At 44.4% G+C, this 24827-nt stretch overlaps 2 protein-coding genes and 1 long non-coding RNA gene across 6 annotated transcripts in view; all 3 read left to right on the top strand.

Moving 5' to 3' along the window:
* The window catches only part of zzef1 (zinc finger, ZZ-type with EF hand domain 1), a 34974-nt gene extending 28038 nt beyond the window's left edge, over window positions 1–6936 (top strand). For all 3 annotated transcript variants that reach the window (XM_061701837.1, XM_061701836.1, XM_061701835.1), the window contains exons 53-54: window positions 2300–2371; window positions 5032–6936. In XM_061701837.1, coding sequence (XP_061557821.1) covers window positions 2300–2371; window positions 5032–5112 — 153 coding nt within the window. In that variant the 3' untranslated portion in view covers window positions 5113–6936. The remainder of the gene's footprint in view (window positions 1–2299; window positions 2372–5031) is intronic.
* Window positions 6937–17620: 10684 nt separating this feature from the next.
* On the top strand, window positions 17621–22002 carry LOC133416020 (uncharacterized). The gene is made up of 3 exons (XR_009770206.1): window positions 17621–18140; window positions 20014–21442; window positions 21545–22002. It is a non-coding gene; the product is annotated as an uncharacterized LOC133416020 (long non-coding RNA).
* Window positions 22003–22940: 938 nt separating this feature from the next.
* Window positions 22941–24827, top strand: part of atp2a3 (ATPase sarcoplasmic/endoplasmic reticulum Ca2+ transporting 3) — a 47244-nt gene continuing 45357 nt past the window's right edge. Inside the window, exon 1 of one of the 2 annotated variants that reach the window (XM_061703492.1) lies at window positions 22941–23369. In XM_061703492.1, coding sequence (XP_061559476.1) covers window positions 23252–23369 — 118 coding nt within the window. In that variant the 5' untranslated portion in view covers window positions 22941–23251. The remainder of the gene's footprint in view (window positions 23370–24827) is intronic. The other variant, XM_061703491.1, reaches the window with a different exon arrangement.

Below are 24827 nucleotides of genomic sequence, written 5' to 3'. Positions count from 1 at the left end.
CAGAACACAGGTCAGAGTTGTATTGGTACACTGAAGGAGTACATAGGTTTCTCTTTCTTTCATTTGGATGATCTTATGACATTTAATTAGAGATTATGAGTCAGGACAATTATTTTTAAATCGATTCTTTTACGTAGCCTGTTACATAGTTCAAAGGGTTTTTCCCGCTGAAGTCCTCTGCTTACACTAACAATACAGCGCTGTCGGTGTTGTAAACGTCGCGAGGTATTTGGTAGGTGGAGGAGGCGCAGTGTTACTCTTCGACAACGGACATATGGAGCGAACCAGCCCATCTTAAATCAGATCCCAACTCAGGACTCCACGGGGGCCCCGAAGCAAACGTTTTATTTTGGAGCCTGCTTCTGTTTGTATTTCTGCAAGTAATATTGAATCTTGATCTGAAAAGATAGCACGTTCAGCTTCCAGAGCAGACTCGGGTTCATTTACACAACATTCCAAGTGATGACGCACTCAGTTGGGATACTGAATATTGTCTCGACCTGATGAAAGTAACAAAATGAAATCTGTGTAATGTATGTCATATATTTACTGTAAAATTGTCATCTGCTTTATTTCTGGGGTTTCCAAAAACAGCAATAGCAATGTGCAAAAAATATCAGATATACAATTTAAAAATAACTTCAAAAATGTACAAAAAGAGTATTAAATCAAATAAACAAAGTATCTGGCAAATACTTATGTAACTGAAGAGATGTACCTGAAACAAAAATGTTTTTTAAAAAAAAAATATATATATATAAAGCTGAATAATTAGGTCTTAAAACTATGCAAAAATGTGCCAAAGTTTTAGCCAAAAAAAATAGATATATATATATCTATATATATCTATTTTTTTGTATTTTTTTTTTTTTTTTTTTTTTAAGCGGAATTAGTTATATTGACATGATCCCAAAAATATATACTTCTGTGGAAGTTGATGCAACTGAATGCTAGGGGAGTTTGCTTAAAAAAAAAAAAAAAAAAAGCAGGCTTTACCAGTTTCCTCATTCGGTTCAAAATAAAATTGTCAGCTTGGTTTCAAACTACCTCTCATACTTTACCTATTTTTATGCTGATAAAATGGTGATTGCAGGTTTGAAATGTAATAAGGAGAAGGAAATCTACACACAATTGTATTATTTACCTCTGTTCATATCTGTCTCCGTGACACAAGCCTTGTTTTTCCTCAGCTCACCCGCTCTCGGCCGGCCGGGCTCGGGGCCAAAGCCCGGCCTTGCCATCTGCCAGGCAGCACAGTGTTGCACTGGTCATCCACCTTGCATTGAATTATTAATAATAGTAGTCTCATGGATTAGAAACGTGCCGTTAGCAAGGGGTTTCCCATCCCCAGGTGCAACCAAACCAAACAATATGGACTCTTTTCCCTTAAGGCTACCTCACAAGGTTTGGGGCTGCGGATCTGACAGTATGAAAATAATAACTTAAAGGATACCAGCTGACATCCATTCATATTCGTTACCTCTGAAAGTTCAGAATTCAAAAGTGGTGAAGTGCTTGTGAACACCCACTAAAGGGCAGTAGCACAACTCGGAGTTTTTCCTGGGTAATTTTTCATTGACGCGGCACAGAAATCCATTTTTAAGAGTTTTCTGAGATTCTTATTTAACGTCATCTAGCATGAATCGAAGGTTGACAGATAAATGATATTTAAAACGGGGACAGTCGGTGGTTGGTGCTCTTTGTAAAGGATGTCAGCAGTAGGCACGATATTACAAAGAACTTTCCAAATGAAAGTCCTGTTTTGGCCACAGAAGTTATAACACTTAGCACATTAGCACATTTACACTTCTGGTTGGGTTATCTTGAATCGTTCGAATGTCGTTTAATTCCTCGCACAGTTTCAATGTGCAGTAGCACTATAATTCATACTGTACATATTATTTCATACACTACATACTGCATTTGGCTATATTGTAATTCATCATTACAGTACGACATATAAATGTCTTTTCATTCATTGTGCTAATATTAGTGTAGCGTAATTAGGCAGTATACACATGCCAACGTGTAACATTGTCATGTTTTTTTTTCTTTTTAGATTAGATTGTTATTTCTAATCACTGCTCAAAGCTCTGATTTTTATTTGTTGTTATTTTTTAATTTATATTTTGTATTTTTTTTCGAGAGTCCTTTGTGTCTTTTAACTGACAACATATACATACATGAAAGTGTTAACGTGTGAATATTGCTGACGTGATCATGTAATTTCATCATGGTGTTAATGAAGTATCTCTCTATTTATCGATCTATTTTGTGACTTTTTTGATGCATTTTACAGACACAGGGCATCCTTCAGGAGTACTTGTTAGCGATGACCACCGATGAACACCTCCTAAATAATACAGCACTGGTAAGGTTTGATTTATGAATATGTTGACTACATTCAAGTAATCCATTCACCCAGCGCAATTCAATTTATGATTAGGTAATATTCACGAGTTGAAGTCCAGGGTCTTTTTATGTAGTGACTCATCAAGCTGTTGATGTCGAGCAGAGCTTTTGCCCCCCCCCCTCACGCCCTTCACCTTGTTTTGAACGTGTGGGCAGCACTCGGAGGACTAATGTATTTGGTGATGACAGCCCATTATCATTTGTGTCAGAGCACGCCTCTGCGTTCTCTATACTTACCCTTAAATAGGCCCTAAAGGGGGACCAAAGGTGTAGAGGTGATGTATGTTCTTTATGTATGTTTACCGAATGTCTTTTAGGATGGAAACAAAACAATGAATGATGTGGTGCTAATAATCAAAAAAGGAAAAATCAGTGTAGTTAAGTTCAACATTGGAGCACTTTGTGTAAAATTATTTTGTCGCTTGAAAGCCTGAATTCTGCTTGGGTGATGTGCTTACACAGAGGGGAACTATATTAAGAGGTAATATATTGCACAAATAATAATACAGCGGGTACAGAAAGTATTCAGACCCCCGTAAATTGTTCACTCTTTCTTATATTGCAGCCATTTGCTCAAATAATTTCAGGTCATTTTTTCCCTCATTAATGTGCACACAGCACCCCATATTGACAGGAAAAAAACGGAATTGTTAAAATGTTTGCAGATGATTAAAAAAGAAAAACTGAAATATCACACATCCACTCAAGTATTCAGACCCTTTGCTGTGACGATCATACATTTGAACTCGGGTGCTGTCCATTTCTTCTGATCATCCTTGAGATGGTTCTACACCTTCATTGGAGTCCAGCTGTGTTCGATTATACTGATTGGACTCGATGAGGAAAGCCACACCCCTGTCTATAGAAGACCTGACAGCTCACATTGCATTTCAGAGCAAATGAGAATCATGAGGTCAAAGGAACTGCCTGAAGAACTCAGACAGAATTTTGGCAAGGCACAGATCTGGCCAAGGTTACAAAAAAGATTCTGCTGCACTTAAGGTTCCTCAGAGCACAGTGGCCTCCATAATCCTGAAATGGAAGACGTTTGGGACGACCAGAACCCTCCCTAGACCTGGCCGTCCGGCCAAGTTGAGCAATCGGGGGAGAAGAGCCTTGGTGAGAGAGGTCAAGAAGAACCCAAAGATCACTGTGGCTGAGCACCAGAGATGAGGTCAGGAGATGGGCGAAAGTTCTAAAAAGTCAACCATCACTGCAGCCCTCCACCAGTCGGGGCTTTATGGCAGATCGGCCCGACGGAAGCCTCTCCTCAGTGCAAAACACATGAAAGCCCGCATGGGGTTTGCTAGAAAAAACACCTGAAGGACTCCAAGATGGTGAGAAATAAGATTCTCTGGTCTGATGAAACCAAGATAGAAATTGTTGGCCTTAATTCTAAGTGGTGCGTGTGGAGAAAACCAGGCACTGCTCATCACGAGTCCAAAACAGTCCCAACAGTGAAGCATCATGCTGTGGGGGGTGTTTTTCAGCTGTACAGGGATATCCTGGACAACAACCTCCAGAGTACTCAGAACCTCAAACTGGGCCGAAGGTTCACCTTCAAAAAAGACAATGACCCTAAGCACACAGCTAAAATACCGAAGGAGTGGCTTCAGAACAACTCCGGGACTGTTTTTGAATGGCGCAGCCAGAGCCCTGACTTAAACCCAATTGAGCATCTCTGGAAAGACCTGAAAATGGCTGCCCACCAACGTTCACCATCCAACCTGACAGAACTGAAGAGGATCTGCAAGGAGGAATGGGAGATGATCCCCAAATCCAGGTGTGAAAAACCTGTTGCATCCATCCATCCATTTGCTACCGCTTACCCGAGGTCGGGTCGCGGGGGCAGCGGCTTTAGCAGGGACGCCCAGACTTCATCCAGCTCTTCCGGGGGGATCCCGAGCCGTTCCCGGGCCAGCCGGTGCATATCGGTTGTGAGGTGTGCATTATATACTAACTGGTTAATTCAAATGCATATAAATGTGGTCTAAATAAATAAATAACAGTTCCTCACACTCAGGGTTAGAAAATAATAATAATAATCATATAATACAGTGAAGTGAACCCATGCATACTCACAAATTCACCTTGTACCATATTTTTTATTTTAACCTATCTACTATCGGGGGTTTTTGTGCTTAGGCCAAATCTAAATAATGATTCCTTTTGTGCCATCTTATATAAAGTGAGTTGAGGAGTTTGGTTTCGACAAAAATAGAGCTGTTGCCGTCATGTTGTGGCATTTTGTTGTCAAAGTCCATGTTACAATGAGTTGAAAAGTTTTAATGGGGCTATCAAATACTCACAGATTTTCGCTATTTGTGTTAGGGCTCGGTCCTTATTGCAATCGGCATGGGTTGATGTAATACAATAAAATGACTAAGATTGTCGGTGGAATTTTTTTTAGGTGTTCTCAGATGATAAGGTCTAAATGTGTTCTCATGTTGAAGCCCAATTTTAAAAAAAAAAAGGGGGGGAACGTATTGTAAATTTTGTTCCACACAAATGTTGCCAGAATTTAAACTCTCATTTCGAAAAACAATTCTTGTTTTAAAGGTTCTCGCGTTGATGTTCTCCCATGTATTTGACTCACACACTCTTCATTTTCTCATGTAGGCTCTCAAGAACATCGCCGCCATCAGCCTGGCAATCAATTACCCCAATAAATCTACCAAGCTGCTGAATGTGTCCCAGTGAGAGATCCTGAGGGAGACGTATGAGAGGAGCAGCCTAAGGGAGGGGACGCACATCTTGATCATGAAGGGAGAGGGAGAAAAAGCTCCCTGAGCAGCCAGTGCTCTTTTTCCTCTGACAGGCAACGCACCGGTGGCTCTTTGCAAAACTCTGAACCCGAGCTGCCTGAGGCAGACTCAACAAGCACTTTTTACACTCGCTCACAATCCCCTTTGCCTTAGATGAAGCCCATATGTCTGCATGTGTATTCACATGTAAATACTGCGGGGTCCTTTTTCTTTCTTTTTTAATTCTATATTTTTTACTGGATGAGGCTGTGCTGAGGGGCATGGAGTTTGCCAAATTCCCAACTTTCAAGAAAACATCTTACTCTTGCCTTTAAAAAAAAACAAAAAACAACAACCCAAAAAGCCAGTAGTGGTTGAACGTTGTAGAAACGGGTCACGCTTGACGCCTCGCTTGTCTCAGCGGACATGCAGAGCATCCTAAAAAATACTGTCCAGGAGTCTCATTTGCCGTCGCAGGGGAAAAACGCTGAACTCTTCCCTTGAATCTTTGCAATATTTGATTTCCTTTCCAGACAACTTACACAAGGAGGAACTAGTATTTTGGGGCTCTTGTTCCAAGGTTTAGTCAGTATCCGGAAGACCGGTACCTCTCCGATGGTCCCTGCGATGCCTTGTGTTGGCATAGAATGGGGATTAGGATTCGCCTTGAGGGAAGACTGAGAGCATTCTGTTTGTGCGTTTCTCTCCTCCTCACTTTATTCAAGTACAGTACCCTCACAGAGCTCACCAGTAAATTCATTCAAACCAACTATAATGTCATCTCATGTGAATAATTAACCCCGAAAAGGTCCCTTGAATATCTTAAAGGCCTTTAGTTTTAGCCACAGACTCGATTTATTTTTGGGTTGTTTTACGATGTTTACCTAAAGGTTTGATAGCCCCGATGAAGTTCGGATGTCAGACGAAGCGGGGCCATGAATAACCATTCACGTGACTTTGTGTACAGCAAAGTAAAACAGTCTTACCGTTAAAAAAGATGGACAGTCTTCAACCCGATGAAACAGAACTCAGTGCTGGTATAAATGTCCACAGATGAACATAAATGGAAGTGAAAACTGAGGAAGTTGGATTATTTAATACCTCAAATGATGAAGATATTCAGTGTGGCGCTTCTTCGGGAGGTGATGTTCTATTACATGCCCCTAGCGGCTAGAGGAGAGTTTATTAGCCAAATTCAGACAGTCCGATGCAGTTTTATGTCATTTTTGGGCAAGTTGATGATGGGTTGTTTTTTTTCCTGCCATTGAAGTATTTGTTTCAGCTGGAGATCTTTGTTGTTGTAGAAAATCACGTTCCTTTATGCCAAAGAAACCCACAGCCGTCAGAGCAGAGAAACCTTCGTAGATATGTTTCTTAATTTTTTTTGTTTGTTTTTGTTTTTACTTGTCTGGATGACAGTCCTACAGGAAAAGTAGGAAAGTGTAGTGGTTTTGTTTACACCAACATCAGCTTGAGATAAATGAGAGGAAGAAGTAATTAGCCTCCTCTTGGCTTCTAGAATGCCTCACCAATCTACAACGTGCCTAAGGTTAACAATCATTATTTAACGAGTGGGGTTTATTCAGTTGATTGAAAAGAGGTAATGTCATTCTTGTCATTTGAAGTTTTTGTACATTTTTACTTTTATTATTGCTTTGTTTTCCTTGCGAATGCCGGAGTCTAGTCGTTTGAATGTACATACTGTATCTTGTGAATATTAAATGCACAGGAGGAGAATGATAGCGACCCCTTATAAATATCATCACTTACTGGGCACGAACAGATGGACACTTTGAGTCTGATTTTGTATGCATGCCACATTGAAGGCAAAAACAATACTGCTTGGTGATCCATTTCTAATTAAAAAAAAAAAAAAAAAAAAAAAGAAATGACATCAATGCACCCAATGTAACCTGCAGTCTTTTTTTTTTTTTTTTTTTGAAGTATTTCTTGCAGAAACAAATGTATTGATCACTCACTATCTGGAAGTGATTAGAGCCCACACACTGTCAGCACATCACAGTTCTTTTTTCTTGGTGCCTAAAAGAAAAAGTCAAGCTAAAACGAGTAACAAGACCACGTAGTACATTGATAAGCCTGCTTTCTCTTGACACGGCTTTTTTTTTACACAACCTGGTCTGACTCCTCATACATTTCCTGTAATCAGGAGCCTCGAAGGTAATTATCACTGGCGCGATAATGATATCAAATGGAGGAAATACTCAATAAGAGTCCAGATGTTTCGGTTCTTCTCAATGCCCTCCTGAAGCTCCCTCACTGGCATGAGTCAGCTCTCCCTCCTTCTCCTGCTACTGCTCTGCCTCTTCTTTGCTCTTGTGGTATCATTTTAAAGAATGCTGGGCAGGTAGAGAAAATCTGATGGGTTTTTTTTTTTTTTTTTTTTTTTTTGCACGCTGTGGTTGCTTGAGACGGAGATATCAATTGGATTTATTCACACAATTACCAGACCGGAAGTAATTATTGAAATATGAGTTGAAATTGAAATATTAGTCCAACACAAGTAAAGACAAAATTGGCTTTTTAAAAGGTTTTTATTATTGAGAAAAATTCCACACCTACATGGCCCTGTGTGAAAAAGGGATTTCCCCCTGTTAAAAATGAGAGAAAGTAATTGAGATCAGTCAGTGTGGAAAAGGCTATAAAGCCATTTCTAAAGCGTTGGGACTCCAGCGAACCACAGTGAGAGCCATTATCCACAAACGGTGAAAACACAGAACAGTGGTGAACCTTCCCGGGAGTGGCCAGCCGACCAAAATTACCCCAAGAGCGGAATGACTCATCCAAGAGGTCACACAAGACCTCACAATAACATCCAAAGAACTGCAGGCCTCACTTACCTCAGTTAAGGTCAGCGTTCACGACTCCACCAGAAGAAAAAGACTGGGCAAAAATGGCCTGCATGGCAGAGTTCCAGGACGAAACCACTGCTGAGCAAAAAGAACATAAAGGCTCGTCTCAATTTTGCCAGAAGACATCTTGATGATCCCCAAGACTTTTGGGAAATTACTCTGTGGTCTGATGAGACAAAAGTTGAACTTTTTGGAAGGTGAGTGTCCCATTACATCTGGCGTAAAGGTGTAACACCGCATTTCAGGAAAAGATACCAACGGTAAAATGTGGTGGTGGTCGTGTGATGGTCTGGGGCTGTTTTGCTACTTCAGAACCTGCAAGACTTGCTATGATAAATAGAATTATGAATGATGCCGTCTACCAAAAAATCCTGAAGGAGAAGTCCGGCCCTCTGTACGTGACTTCAAGCTGAAACGAACTTGGGTTCTGCAGCAGGACAATGATCCAAAACACCCCAGCAAGTCTACCTCTGAATGGCTGAAGAAAAACAAAAGTGGTCCAGTCCAAGTCGTGGCCTGAATCCTATTGAGATGCTGCGGCATGACCTTAAAAAGGCGCTTCATGCTCGAAAACCCTCCAAAGTGGCTGAATTACAACAATCGTGCAAAGCTGAGTGGGCCAAAATTCCTCCACTGCGCAGTAAGAGACTCATTGCAAGTGATCGCAAACTCTTGATTATTGTAGTTGAGGGTGGCCCAACCAGTTATTAGGGTTCGGGGACAATCACTTTTTCACACGGGGCCATGTAGGTTTGGATTTCTTTTCTCCCTTAATCATAAAAAACCTTCATTTAAAAACTGCATCTTGTATTTGATATTATATATGATATTATATTTAATATTTGATATGCTATTTAAATCTGTTTGATGATGGGGAAACATTTAACTGTGACATGCAAAAAAAAAAAAAAAAAAAAATCTGAATGGGGGCAAACATTTTTCACTGTACGTTTGCTCACTTACAATGAAATAATCAGTCTTTAGTTTTATGTTTTTCATTGGTTATGGAAATAGAATAGCAGCTTAAAGTTCATTTTTTTTTAAAAAACAAGATAAATGTTTAGAAATGTGCATTTGATTACAAACCCCAATTCCAATGAATTTGGGACATTGTGTGAAATGTAAATGAACAGATTACAATGTTTCGCAAATCCTTTTCATCCTACAGTCAATTGAATAGCCTACAAAGAGGGTAGAAAGATATTTGTTTCAACGGATACATTTTTTAATTTTTTTGCAAATATTCACTCCTTTTGAATGTGATGCCTGCAACACGTTCCTGGACAGGCACATGTTTACCACTGTCTTACATCACCTTTCCTTTTAATAACACATTATAATGTAAATATATGTCCTTGAAAAAGACAATACTTGGATGGCAGCATATGTTGTTCATCAGTAAAAACAGTATGAACATTGGTAAACGGTGAAAGGACTGCAGTAATATACATTAAATACTGTATCTTGTCTTTGTAGTGTACAGTGTTCCCTTGCTTGTTCACTTATTCCGGATTCAGTGCGTTGATGTAATTTATTTTGTGGTAAAATAAACACTTCCTCGGCTAGAACAATGAAAGTGTAAAAATACAAAAACAAAAGGAAAAATCATAGAGTTGAAAAGGCGTTTCAGAGTATAGAAATGTTTTGTAAGAGTATGGTAGAGGTTCATAGGTGTGTGGCGAAGATAAATAAGAGTCTGCGGAGGTTCCTACAACTTTACATGATGTATAAGTAATTTTAAAAAATGGGGTCGCTACGTTGCAAATTTCAACTATTGCAGGGGGGGACCTAACCCCCGCGATAAACGAGGGGTTACTGTGTTCAATTGAATATAGGTTGTAAAGGATTTGCAAATCTTTCTATTCTGTTTTTATTTGCGGTTTACACGTCCCAACTTCATCGGAATTGGTGGTTGTACTTTTTTTCCGTTCAACTGTTATATTTATGGCAGTATCTACTACAATTATGACTTTTGCTGCGAGCATAGTTTAGTGATAGATTTTTTGTTGTACACATTTGTATTACTTTGTGAGCGCTGGAAAGATTGTGTTGCTGTTTCACACTATGACTGTGATCGTCCACGTTCACGGCGGCTTTGACTCATTTGGGGAAATTCTTTTGAACCTTTTTTCATCCATTTTTTTTTATTTTTGGTACCCCTGATCCTTTTTGTGCACGTAGATGTAAAGGCTACCGCATCGTCACCTCGCTATAATGAGACCCAGTTCCTCTCACCCACTTGGGACAGAAGGCCAGTGTGGGTCAGACCACACGGGACTCGGGGATAATTGGGTTGTTGAGATAATCCGCTGAGATTAAGAGGCACTGAAGCCCTCCGCTCATATTTAGCAGCACTGCGGATGATCGTGTCCCTGCACCCGGAGAGGCAAACTGGCTGGTGTTGATCTCATTTTGGGCCAGAGCGATCTGGGTTAGGAGCAAGCCGTTATTGGGAGGGAGCGCCTGTGACACGGATATGATGGATAGCTGGGGGAACGCGATGGCCTCGGTGCTAAACCCGTTGACTAATTTGGATGCTTAGAAAAAGGGCTGCGGTGTAATAATAATCATAAAAAAAAGCTACTGCCTCTAATGGGATGGAGGTGAAAGGAGATGCACCACCCCTGGCACAGGCTGGTGTCTAGTGGAAGCTCGCGCGGTTATTTCTGACCCCAACTGCAATGGTCAACAACGGCGAAAATGAGCTAAAACATTCTCTGTGTACTCGATGTACCGCACGTGAGTTGCGATGTTTTCCACAGCAAACCTAAGAGACCGCTGATGAAACGGATGGCACGACATTTGACATCCTTTTTTCATAGACCGTTGAACTCATCTAAGCTTGAACACAATCGGGACGGATGCTTTTCGGCTTCTTCTCCTTTAGGTTTCCAAACACATTTCAATAGAAAACAATCGAAAGAAGAACAATAATCCATTCTCGAATCGCCCCTCGCCAAATATATAAAAAGTCCAGGACCTTGCGTGTTTATCTGGCACAATCGCGAGTTAGTTATTATTACGAGGCCCATCTCTCCCACTACAGCGTGCGGTTAGCTCGCAAGCTGGCTAGCTATGCCCACCCCCCAAAAAATGCATCTGCCGCGATTGGCACAACAGAGCCCGATGTTGTTTTCTCAATTCCCGAGCGAGGAGGCGACGCCTCGGACGAGAGGAGCCCCGAAAGCACGCTAGCTCGCGAGCTAGCCGGTATATGTCGAGATGTGTCGGCAAAAGACCACCTGGCGTCCTGTCACGCTCCTTCGAGTTTGGAAGACGTATAGAATATAGTTTGACTTTACAGCGACCTCACCGTCAAAAAAAGCTGAAAGTCTTTTGACTCTTTGCCCAACTTGGACGTAAACTTAGCTCAAGCGGGCTCTCGGTGACTTGTTGGCGTGTTACTCCAACGGCGAGGTTTTCATTTGTGCGGTACACCGCTGTGAGGTCTCCCTTCGAACGTTCCCGATTGTCGCGGTTCTCAAATTCCGTGCAGTGTGCGGCAGACTGACGACATGGCCGCCCTCTCGAATGGGTTCGTTTCTTGAGTTCACATTCATCTGCATAGACTTTCAGAAAACGTCCCAAAATGTTCATCATCATCATCATGAACGTAATCTGTTGCTGTTTACACTCACCGACCCGACCTAGACGAGAGCGCGCCGTGCATTTTCTTCATTTGGTAGAAACGGTAGCCCGGTTACACATTCTCTTCCAAGTTCCCCGCACGCCACGTCCAGATCTTCTCGCTCAGTTGAAGGTGAGACTTGTGCGCCTGCGAGCGAGCCGAATCCTTCGTACCCTATTGTCAGTGACCAGATGCGCTTGACTTGCTCCATATTCGACCGCCTTCGAATCGGGTCACGCGCGCTAATGCGCAGCTCCGGGCTGCTCTACATGTAGCCCTGCCACACAATGCGGCGTTCTTACGGTGCCTCACTGTGGAAGAGGATATTTTCATTCCCTCATTTGGGTAGCGCCGCACTCGGCCTCCCTCTCAGCCACTGACCTTGACACACAAAGAGGCTTCAGCCCAAATGAATAAAAGCCTGTGAATAGTTAATGAGCACCTCTGTTATGGTTTAACGGAGAAGAGTTTGTTAGAGAAGACGTTTGTTGTTGTAAAGAGGGTTCACTTTTTTTTAGTCACACGACGGCTGAAGGGAAAGTTTTCAAAAGGTTTTAGGTGTAATAGATGGAAATTTAAAGCGAATCCGAGTCGGCACGGACCGCACCGGAAAGTAAGTCATTAAAGAATAGAAGGAATTATAGCCTTGGATCACGGTTTATTTGGGGTTTCCTTTTTTCCCAAACAGTCGCTTTGCGTGTGTGTTCGTGACTTTCTGGCCACCTGTCAAAGTCAGCTGCTACGTCAAGAGCGTTGAACGAATGAATGTCTCGGCCACCTGTGGGAGAGCACATACAGCTTACGACCCTTCAAAATGCTCCACGATGCAAAAAACGTGCTCATGCAGCCGCACCGCTCAATTATCATTGGACGTTTTCAAGATCAGTGCGACCGTAGCGCGCGCGTGCGCGCACACACTTTGCTTTACCTCGTTTGCATCCCCCGCTGGCTGTCGTTTGTTAGTCAAATGTTGCGCGTACGTCAGGTGGACCGGCATAGACGACGGCTGTCACACAAGCCGAAACAAGAAATCGATTCTTCGCACTTCCTTTCATTAGGCTTGTAAGTGACAATGTTTTAAGGAGTGGATTCCTCATGACAATCTCAAATAGAATTGGAAAAAAAACCAACAACAACTCAAAATGCTCAATTAAAAACACTGTAACCCGACTAATTTCCATGCACACATACGACCAAGACCATTGAGTGTGTTGTTGTAATATACATTTAAAAAAAAAAAAAGGTGCAATATCATTTCACAGAGAAAACGAGACCGCGTGGTTAGCAAACAACAATTTGACCGAGATATGCGGCGGAAAATGAGGAAGCAGAAGTAACGATCAAGCCTCAAGCTCATGTCAGGCGATTTTTGTTTTCCAAGGGTGTTGAAGGCACACGCTTGAAATTGTATACATTGACTTTCTTTGATTTTCTAAGAATGACTGAAGAAGAAGAATGACACCTTGACTGTATTTTCTATCTGGAGGTGGTGTCATGCACTTAGATGTGACTGTTGCCTGTTTTCCGGATCTGTTTGATTTCTCCCTGAGCTTAGCTATCTCATTTCGCAGGGCGAGTGTTGGCGTTTCCGTTCTCCCGAGCTTGAAACGAAGCAATGTCCTTTTTTTTTGTTGTTGTTGTTTTTGTCTTCAGGCAGCGCCGTGCATTGTCATGACCTGTCCGACATAATCCATAATCATCACCACCATCATCCCTACAGGTTCAAGACCAGTACGGCCGTGTGCCGTGTACTGCTCGCCAAGATGGCGGCGGGCAGCTTGTGGTCATGTCCACATCATTGGGGCACACTAATGCTCCTTTTTCAGTCACTAAGATATATTTTCAGGCCCCTTTAGGGAGCGCAGCGTCGCGCTACGCTCGGCTGGGCTTTGCATCTAGGCCGCCTTCAGCTCGCATGCGCGCGCATGCTGTATAATCAGGGCAGTGGTTTATTTCAAGTCTCTAACGTGGGCAGCGGCTTTGGCGCATCACCGCGCAGCCCTCGTGGACGTGAGCAGACCCGCGAAGCCGAAACTTTGAACACCTCGGCTTTACGACCCCCCCCCCCCCCCCCCTGACTTTTACAATAGCGGATGAAGGCGACGGCGTTTGAAGAACGAAGCTTGTCCTTGTGTGTGTTGCAAACGTAATCGTAACAAGCATTATTTGTGCGCATGCCGCCTATGAATTTGTGTGGTTCGTCAGCACTGTAAACGTGGGCGGCGTGTGCCATTTGCACAGTGGCATGTGTGTTTGTCAACACGGCTGCGAGAACCTAACAGGGTTGGTAAATTATCGACGAGGAGTCTTTGCGTCTGTTCGTCGCCTTCTTTCTTATTTTAGCTCTGGAAGTGAAAAGAACAACGTAGCGCACGAATTCGATCAACTATACCATAGATGTATTTTTTGAAGACCAACATCATTTTTGGAGCGGTTGCCTCTTTGACAATAATAATAATAACTTGCTTCAAAATTGCTTTGCACAGACAAGCAAAAACGGTTTATTTCGAGGTGAACCTCCTCAGTGAGCCTTGGCTCACTTATCTTCCAGTGTTCTTTCCTTTTCTTAAAAGAGACAAACAGTTTCGATCCCAAGCCCGCAAATGATGAAGGATGAATAAGGCTGAGCAAAACAAAGCAGTTGCGGTTAAGCGTGTTCAAATGCCATTGAGGGTTTTCCAGTGGCGACAGTATGACCCCTGGAAGAAATCAATTCGGTGAATTGCTCAGGTTTCGTTCGGCAATCGAAAGTCTGAGTCTATACCTTAAAGCAACGGTGTGAAACAACGGCCCACGGGCCCAAAACCGGCCCACGAGGGGCTACAATCCGGAAATTTACCAAACACATTGCGGTGCTGGTTGAGAATTATTATGCGCCCGCCAAAAAAAAATGGAATTGCAATCATTCATAGGTCGTCATAAGTCGATTCCATTCGAAAGTGCAATACTATATTTTTCATTTCAAGTTTTGTGCCTTCTGGCAAACTGCAGCAAAAATATTCTCACAAAAGCTTACGTTGTCTTGTAAAAGGATTTCAAAAAACATCATCAAGTATAACCATTTTCGGAATGCATTTCATTCGTTCTGCATTCAAACATATTTCTCATATCAGGTATGGCGATATTTCCGTGCTCCCGCCCCTTTGACATCAAATGAGGCTTTCCGTGGCCCCTGAACTAAAGTCCCGCCTTACCTTAAACGTTGATGCTCGGTTCGCTGTGCAGGTGGTCAACATAACTTCAGTCGAGAGTGTGCCAGCGTGTAATGTCCTTCCGTTTTGTTTTGTGGTGAAGACTTGATGAGTGCAAGTTGGCATCTGTCGCCCATTACAAATATTTGCAGGGAAGGGGAGACAAGAGCAATACTCAATTCGGAAGCACACCGGGAGAGACACGTCTGCCTGAGCTTAGCTATCTCGTTTCGCAGCTCTTCGTCCGCCTTCTGTTTCATCTGTACTTTGTAAAGCACATTTGTTTGTGTGTTGTTGTTGTTGTTGTTTTTAAGCTTCCAGTCACCATCCTTTCAAGAATGTCAATTGCAAAGTCCTGCTACATTCGAATCTGACAGCCTAGTTTTGTGCGCCACCTGCTCCTGTGCCCCCCCCCCCCCCCCCCCCCCCCGCCCTCGGCTACCGGGGATCACCCACCTCCCTGCACCGCTGCCACCACCGAGTCTATTTCCCAGGTCACTGATTAGTAATTGGAACTGTCTGACCGCACGCGGCCGCTGCCTTTGTTGCGCTCGTGGAAAAGTGTGCACGTCGGTCATTTGCATAAAGGGCATTACGGGAGTGAAAAGGATCCATTTCAAAAACAAAAATCCATTCTGTCCTTGGAGGCGATGATCAAGATGGAGAATATGATCGGAAGAGACGAGGAACAAGAACTGACTTTGGATAAGTGACCACGTGCGATGAATATCTTTTGTATGAAGAAAATGTCTCATCTTCACGGTCGTATTCATATTTTGCATTCATGGTCTCAATCTGCGACCATTTGAGACGGTCACATTCTTGCCAAAACTGTTACAGTACAACCTCAACGTATTCAATGTAAAACACTTTTGCTCACACAACAAATACTTTGGGACACGTATGCTTAAAAAAGAGGCACTTGCACAGATAGACCCCCAAATGGTGCTCAAGCACCAGCCCTTTTTGTCCTGGGTCAGGAAAGATCCTCAGCTGCACGTGCCTGTTGTGACGTCCAACCGACCGGGACCCTGGAACCGATCCGAGTCAATCATGAGGGTCCCGCTGTATTTTCAGGAGAAATCCGATCTTGACTCAAATAAAAGAGTTTTTCTTTCCAAGGGAGCTGATGTAGCTTGCAGAAACACATTCCCACACACACACAAGAAGACACTTGTGCTGCAAGTTCAAATTATGCTTTTAATAATAGCTCTTCCTGATCAGATGAGGGTGGGGGGGTGGAGGAGGATGAATGAAAAACCCATAATAGTAGAAGAATACAAAAATGGTTCAACTGTATTTAATGTGGTCAAACATATAATTAAGACACTTGTGGCCAAACATTTTCAAAAAAGGATAGCAAATAACAGGTTTTAAACTTGCTCAATGAAAAGTTGAAGTGTTTTTGGACACGTTTTAAATGAAAAGACATTTTCCCAGTCACCATCCAAGTCGGAAACAAACTGTTTCTTTTAGATCTTTTCAAATAGAGACAGCTAAAGCCATCTTGGTTTCCTTGATTTTTTTTTTTACGTTTTTTTTTTTAGGGGTGTGGGGGGATTATAGATTATTATATCTATTATTAATGAATGGATTAATGAATTACAGAAAATTATAGCGATGAGTAAACGCATTAAAAAGACCTCAAGTCTCACGATCACACACCAATTTAAGACGCAGTTCGTCTCTGCGCCATCCGGACGTTCACTTTAGCAGTTGCACCGTCGCTTCTGAGGCCGAAGTTCCGAGACGTGCGGACGTGTTGGCAGCTCTTTATGCGGGAGGGAATTCGTGAAGGGAATGTGCCAAATGAGGCAAGACGGAGGGGGTTGAAGAGGGGAAAGAAGGATGTCGGGAGGTTGATGACTGCTATTAATAGCGAGACAAGTCAAGAAAGAAGTCAGCCAACAAACAACAGCTAACACAGGGAAGAATGAGAAGACATTTTTGGTTGCCGCTCGTGTCGAGTGTGCCTCGTTGTCGCGCCATCACGTTTGTGTTTTTCTTTCAGTCAACGTTAGTTCATTGTCCTTGTTACAGGTCATGTTGCAAGTGTTTGTATTTTTGGTATCTACAAAACCTATTTTTTGTGTTTCTTTGATTTTATGTTTATTTGATATCCTTCCCTCCTGTGTTTCCTGCGCTCGGGTCGACCTGATGCCCGATGTAGAAACCGCCACTGCGAACTCTTAAATCGTGACCAAAAAAAAAAAAAAAAAAAACAGATGAAGCTGAAAAATCTAACTTTGGGTCGGATTACTCAGAAATATTGTTCGCGCGGTTTACTTTCCTCTCCAAATTGCTGTTGTCAATTTAAATACATATTTTGACGAAGGGGAAAAGCTCAATTTAATCGAGGGGAACAATGGCCTCATGGGCAACTATCCAGCATTATTTGTTTCGTAAGGCTTACCATCCTGTTCTGCTCCTGTTGCTAATAACAGTGCTGCATTTGTCCAAGACATTGCTATAGCAAGATGATCCAAAGAATTTCGAATGAAGTTTTACCTTTCACTGCAACAGTACAGTTGCAAAGCTTGAAAATGTCGTTTTTCTTTTGAAGAGGCTCCCCCCCCCCGAACTGAAACAGTTTCTTTTTGGACCAGATGAGTCATCGCAATGATGGCGTCGTACTGTCAGTCGGCCTCGCTGTAATGGAATCAGAATGAGCATTTGCCAGTGCAGGCCTGTGCTCTGCAGTACGCACATTTCGAGTTGCAAGCATTTCCCCTGGATGTGGCGGCGGCGGCGGTGGGTGGGGTGGGGGGGGGGGGGGGGAAGTGTACACGTTCGTGTGTCGCAGACCATCGAGCCGATTTTGAAAGGATCTTTTTCATAGCCTACGCTTGCCCTACGTGGCCAAACGAAAAGGCCTTTTTTGACAAAGGAAATATTAAGTTTTTCCCTCCTTCCCAAGTTCAACGGGGGTCATGAAGTTGACCCCGTTGAGAAGACGTGACCGATGACGTCGGGGAGGATCCCAGAAGAATCCTTCAGGCAGTACACGCAGCGAACGCTGGGCTCGTTCGTGCCTTACACTGCAGAGGGGACAAATATATCTTGGGTGACACCGATCTTGGAATCTTTACTGACACACTTCGTATGTTGTATTTTTTGTTGGTGTTCTTTTTGACCAATGAGATTTCAGCCTCCGCGTCGCCGTGTCCTTCTCATCTGCCCTTCGGAATCAGTAGCGCCGGCCAAACTTTAAAAGCAAGGGGCACTGCTTCTCAAACTAATGACATTTCAAATTCGCCTCAGAGCGCCAGCACACATGTAATAATCAGCCTCTCTGGTGAGTATGATGATTTATTTGCTTCATTCTTTTTTTATAATTTTGTCATGTCATTCGATAAATATTGATGCTGAACTGCTCGAGCTGATGTACGTGGCGCAGGCGCGCGCTGTTATGTTGCACTTTTGTATCGCGTTGATGGTTTCTATAATGGCGACGTGAAAGCGGTTAAGAGGTAGATGAGGTCAGGTCCACACTTAAGACCCAGGTACCAAATGCACGGCCCGCCGCTGTTTTCGAGATGGAAAAGGAAAAGGAAAAGGAAAAGCTGCTGTGTTTTTTCAAATGCCATTGAGGGTCTGGCGGAGATACGTCGAAAATACGGAACTGGTACAGAGACGTGCACAATTCGCTTAGTGTGCAGAGCCCGAGAGGAAGAGGTGGGATGGGTGAGTGTGGGAGGGGCTTTGTTTGGGTGGGGATTTCCTTTTCCATTGAAGTCGTACCACTTTCAAAACTTATGTCACTGAGACCACTGACACACAAACTGTCGCGAGCACAAACCGCTAGCTTATCATCTCCCAGAGCATGCGTCTCTCTTCAGCATTTCACATAATCGATTGATTCGTATGCATAACGACGCTGGCAAAGACAGTTTACGAGGCTTTGCAAACCGCAGCGCTCAGGTGTGAAATGAGTTGAATCTCGCCGCAATTACCCGAGTGAACGTGCAACAGCTGGAATCCGCGAGAGCCCAGACAAGATTGTCTCCTCGTGTGGGATGGAGTTTGTCGGCACAAGTCAAATGGCTTCACTCGTGCCGTTTTCCAGGAAGTCGACTCGCAAGTCTCGAAGCGAGAGAGATATGCAAAGGAAGACAAGACTGTTGCACGTATTTGCCGCCAGAAGAAGTCGTCACTAACCCCACAATTGAAGCGCGCGATGAGGTTTTGATGCTCTCTGTGGCGTTGGAGGTCTGGTTTTAACAATTGCTACGGAGAGCACACGGGAGCTGTTATTAAAATCACTATTTATAGAAACCAAGTGCATAACGTTGTCAGACAGGTTAACAGGAGTCTTTCCTCATCTTTATGTGAAACAACAGTAAGACTTCTGGCGTCAAATAACATGTCTAAATCATTTCGATGATACGGTGGGGTGTATTGCTGTATTACACTGGTCATAAAGACAATAGTAGCGTCATCGTCGCCATGGTGACCTCAGATCGTATCGCAAGCAAGAAAACCCCCGAATACAGCAGATTTTGGTTTCAAGGCATTATGAAAAGTAAATGTTTGTAAGTATTTAGAGTAGTGATTGTTTGGACAGCACGCAGCCATGCCACCAGATAAATGCAAGTTTCCTCCGCGAAGTTTGTATTGCATTAACGTGATGTCTTAAACGTCCATTTCCCGACACAACTGAAGGTGGAAACCTGGAATAATAATTTTTCCCAAAAAAGTCAGACTAATATGCAAACAAATGTGGCTTAGTTTCTGCGCGATTTATATACATTTAAGTTTAGGGGCTCCTCTGATTGGACGAACATGGTCTGAAGTCATAATGTTCAACTTTGATCCTGAGGCTACACACTTTTTGTTCTTTTCAAGAATTGTCTGAAGGAGCGGACAATGTCTGCCGCTAAATAGCAGGAGATGTGCGGAATTTGGAAATTGAATTGGTCATCAAAAAAAAAAAAAAAAAAAAAAACAGTCCCCCTGCTAATAAAGTTTACATTACATTTGGCAAGCAAGCACAACTAATTCTTTTTTTGCGCAGGAGTGCATGCTAGCCGCTATAATAACTGGTCGAGAATAAACTTAGCTCTTAGCTCGACACCGAAAACAAAAAGTTCGGTTTCGGTCGCACTTGATTAAAACGTGGCAAACTGATGTTAATCCTCCACTTCTTTACTTTCAAATCTGCCCTGCAGTAGCGTTTTTGGAGCCTGGATGGCACTTTGCACCCTGCCGCCAATGTCCCCACCACTGCCTGCCAACCCACCTAGGACCGCCTCCATTACCTTTCCTAAATAAACTGTTCACTATAATCTATCTGCCTCCGCCTGCTCTTGGGTCCAGCTCCTCTCCATACGTGACAGAATACTTCGGCCATGATGGACCCAGCGACCCCGGAGGCGCTTAAGAACGCACTCACCATCCAAGGCGCCCGCACAGGAAGACAAGAAAAGACTCTCCAAGAAATGATGGAATCCCTACACTCCCTCACGCAACAAGTATCCCTCCTTCCCTCGAAGATGGAATCCGACCTCCCTCTGAGCCTGGTCATTTTAGTTCCTCTTGCCCCCTCTGGCCAAAAGGCCAGGCTCGCCGCGAACCGAGAGCGTCGTAGTAAGCCAAACCTCCATTCCCTTTAGCTCTCCCTCCCGTACGACCGTTCCCGCTCGCATCATAGTTTCTACTCATAACACCCCCATTGACTGCCCTTATTGATTCCGGTGCCGATGACAATTTTATTCATGAAGATATAATTCACCGGCTCCGAATCCCTCTCCAACCACTTCCGTCCCCGAATAATGTCACAGACCTGGATGGCCGAGAGCCGAGCCATCGCCGACTGGCCCATCCCCATTACCCGGAACTAACTGCAACGCTCCCGCGGATTTTCCAACTTCTACCGTCAATTTATCCGCGACTACAGCAAGGTCGCAATCCCCCTCGCCAGCCTCACATCGATCAGCTCCCCCTTTCGGTGGACCCCAGCAGCCTCTCCGGCATTCAGTAAACTCAAATCCCTGCTCACCAATGCTCTCACTCTGCGCCTCCCTCCAGTTCGTGGTGGAGGTTGACGCCTCGGACTCTGGAGCTGGAGCTGTCCTCTCGCAGCGGGACCCCTCGACCGAGAAACTACACCCCTGTGCTCGCCGCCTATCCCCTGCGGAGAGGAAATATGATATGAAATATGACGTGAGCTGCTGGCCATAATATGGTCCCTGGAGGAGTGGAGGCACGGGCTGGAGGGGACTGAACAGCCATTTCTCCTTTGGACCGACCACAAAAACCTCACTTACCTCCGTTCTGCTAAACGTCTCAACCCCCGACAGGCTCGCTGGGCACTATTGCTGAGCAGGTTCAATTTCAGTCTCTCCTTCCGCATGCAACCCCTGCTCGTGGATCGAAGACGCTCACAACTCCCTCACCAGCTCCGCTACCGCTATGTCGCCGTTCATGGCTTGCCACGGTTACCGACCCCCATTATTCAAAGAACGGGAGCGGGCAGTGGCAGTCCCCGCCATTCAAGATCACCTCCAGCGAGTCCAGGCGGTGTGGAAGGACGTCCGGGCGGCCGCACGCAATAAACAGCTCGCGGACCGTCATCGCACCCCGACGCTCGAATACAAGGTGGGCCAATCTGTCTGCATTTCTTCCCACGACCTTCCACTTCAAGTGGAACTTCCGCAGTCCTTAAAAATTCACCCCACATTCCACGTCTCTATGCTTAAGCCTGTCCCCACCTGCGCCCCGAAACCTCCGGCCGGGAGGCGAATCCGCAGAGACGGGGGTACTGTCATGAACTGCTCTGCAGTACCATTATTGGAGCCTGGAGGTCGCTTTGCGCCCTCTCGCCCTCTCTCTCTCCCCTCCCTTTCTCTTTTCAGCACCTTCCGCAATCCGCGCACCTGTCTCCAATCAGCCCTCGTCACCACCGACGTATAAGCCTGCCTGTTTCCGGAAATCCACGGCAAAGTACCGCGTCTCATTCCAGCGGTACCACCGGCCCACTTACCTCACGTAAGCCACACTGTTCCTTGTTTCCCTTTTTGACTCCCGTGTCTCTCCTCGTTCCGAGTGTTTCCCCCGTGTTCCTGATCCTCGTCGTTCCTGCCGCCTGTCCACGCCGCTGCCCGCCAACACATCCAGGACCACCTCCATCACCTTCCTCAATAAACTGTTCATCACTATCTTTCTGCCTCCGCCTGCTCTTTGGTCCAGCTCTTCTCCATACGTGACACAAACGATATGCAGTTATGATGGTTGAACACGTTTTAATCAGGCGCAACCAATGTACATTTTCAAAACAAGTAAATTCAAAGGACTTTTTTTCAGTGTATCATAAAAAAGAAAAACATTCAAAATAATAATCATAAAAATATGCATTGCGCAATTATGTTCATATCAAAATTCTACTTTTGTATGAGTCACAGGGTTGCGTTAATTTGAGGGATGCGCTCCGTTACGACCGAAAACATTGACAAAATACGAAAAATAGAAGAGAGCACTTTCTCAGACTTGAACATGTCATTTCTACTGAGTCAGGTCGCACACTTTTTTCCTCTTCCTCTACACTGAAAAAAAAAAAAAAAAAAAGTCCTCGAACTTGCACATCAGTGGCACATGATTCAAATGCGTTCAGCTAACAAATATTATTTGATCATTTTCAAGAACAAGAGGGGGAGGTTATGCCATTTTACCACATTTGACTTATGTGCAACCGCAAATTAAGAATTATTATTATTTTATTATTATTTTTTTTTCAGTGTCCATAGCGAAACGGGGTTGCTGAGAGACAGCTTAGGAACATCATCACATTACATGAGTATTTCAAATGTGATACATTTACAGGGAAGACATACCAACAAAATCATACCAAAACCAAAAAAGTTGATCAAGAGTAATCAGGGACAAGAAACAGCTGCAGATCCATTTGGTCTCAGCACACCTTGAATTTCCCCAACAAGTGCATCTTTCTGGATTTTTTTTTTGCATGGCTTGTTTGAGTTGGAGTGTTCGTCATTTGCGCTCGTTCGGAGGAAGTTCCCGCAGCCGCCGGAGCGCGCTCTCATACAGGTATGCGCAGCCAATAGGAGCGCACGAGGGCGTGTCCAAACGCGTGAGAGGCGGCGCACGCCGGCTGGGCTCGCGCACGCAGCACACCTTCGCGTGCAGATGAGGTCGAGAGCGCACTCGAAGCACAGCAGCGTGCGTCTGGTTCCGGGCCGGGGGATTGCTTCTTCTTCATCAGGCGGGTCCAGGTGATCTCGCACCGGGGAGACGCGCCCACGCGCCCACGCGCCCAGCCGCCTCAGCGTCCGTCGGCGGAAACCCTAACCACTCCCGCCCCCCGGTCTCCAGCACACGAGCGCCCGAGTCGATGTTCAAGTCCATGCGTTCTCATCTCCTCAGCTGAAGCCCCAAATTTCGCCCGCCGAGATGGAAAATGCGCACACTCAACCGGCGAGTGAAGTTTTAGACTTGTTCGGCGTGAACGAAAACACAGGGCTGACTCAGGAGCAAGTCAAAGTGCAACTGGACAAATATGGGCCGAACGGTGAGTGCTTTCACTTTAAAAAAAAAAAAAAAAAAAAAAAAAAAATATGTGTGTTTATTTTGTATTTTTAGAACCTGCCCAAATATATGGCCGGTTCTGTCTCATTTCCTCGCGTGCAATTTCAGTGCAATGTTACGTTAAATACCACATTTTATTCATGTGCATCAATGTGAGGATCATCCAACACAGGACCCTGTTTTAATTGGCACAGATGGGACGTTGTCGCAAATAGAGGTCCAGTAGGAGTCCCTCAATGTAAATGCAAAATCCAAAATCCACTCAATTACCCAATGTCTCATTATTGGACTGCAAGGTAACAATTTGACCCTTTTGGTGCACCACAAGTGCCGGCAGGTTTGCTCTTTTGCTGTTGTAACCGTTTCGGCAAGTACCTCACTCAAATGACAAGGCGAGGCGCTTACCCGGAAAGTTCAACACCGCAGTTGTCCTTTTTAATCTGCTCTGCTGGTCCCTTGGAGTCGCCTTATGTTCCGGTCTGCTTTCTAAGTAAGAGAAACAAACCAGCAGTGTTGCTCTGTGTACACACCGTACACATCCCCGCTTGTCATTCAGGCCACCAGGAAGTACACACACACACACACACACACACACACACACACACACAGTTCAACTCCTGGAATGGGAGATCAGGTGGTTACGCTGATGAAACCAAGAAGCTCGATCGACCTGTTTTCACTTTAAACGGCGGTTTCCCAAAAAAGGGCTGATACTTTCCTGCTCAAGCCGCAACATCGCGGCAGGGAAATATGCAAATGCTCCGAAAAATCAACGCTTGCGTTTCCGTGACGGATAATCATTCACGCAAAACGCTGGTTAAAAGCCGCCGAACTCTAAAATGAGGAAATCTGTAGTCGCCGCAAAGTGAACTGGCGCGTGATGTCGAGTGCACGCTACAAATCAGGGTCGAGCCAATTACAGATCGGCACGATGAAAACAACGGCAACGGCCGACAATTTGTGTCAGGTCGGACTGGCGATGTGCAAAAGTCACCCGGGACTGGTCGCCAGTCAATCGCAGGGCAGCTGCGTTGTTTTAAAAAAGCCTTTTCGCAGCAGTAATAGCAAGGGCAGTCCAGTGGAACCCGGTTTCACAAACAATTTTTGCAAAAGAAACGTTGCCTTTGATCAAGCACTGTTTTCAGTTTCTGAACAGTCTTGTCACGGACACGGAAGGCTCACTTGTTCTTTTCCTCATGCCGAATAAAGGTCGTTCGCTCCGTGTGTCATGCGGTGCAGGTACCTTTTTGTTTCGCTCTAAATTAGCTCTCAGTAAGGCTCCAAAGAGTGAAAATTGCTACTAATGTGTTCATCAGGAAGCCCCCCCCCAAAAAAGAAGGCAATAACGGCTAAACGTAGGAATGATGTTGAGTTTTGTGAGCTGCGATTGGCCCGGCAACCTGTTCAGGGTGCGCCCCGCCTCCTGCCCGATCGATGATGG

Source organism: Phycodurus eques, chromosome 17 (assembly GCF_024500275.1).
Source record: "Phycodurus eques isolate BA_2022a chromosome 17, UOR_Pequ_1.1, whole genome shotgun sequence".
Lineage (NCBI taxonomy): Eukaryota > Metazoa > Chordata > Actinopteri > Syngnathiformes > Syngnathidae > Phycodurus > Phycodurus eques.
This window is presented reverse-complemented; position numbering and strand designations above follow the sequence as displayed.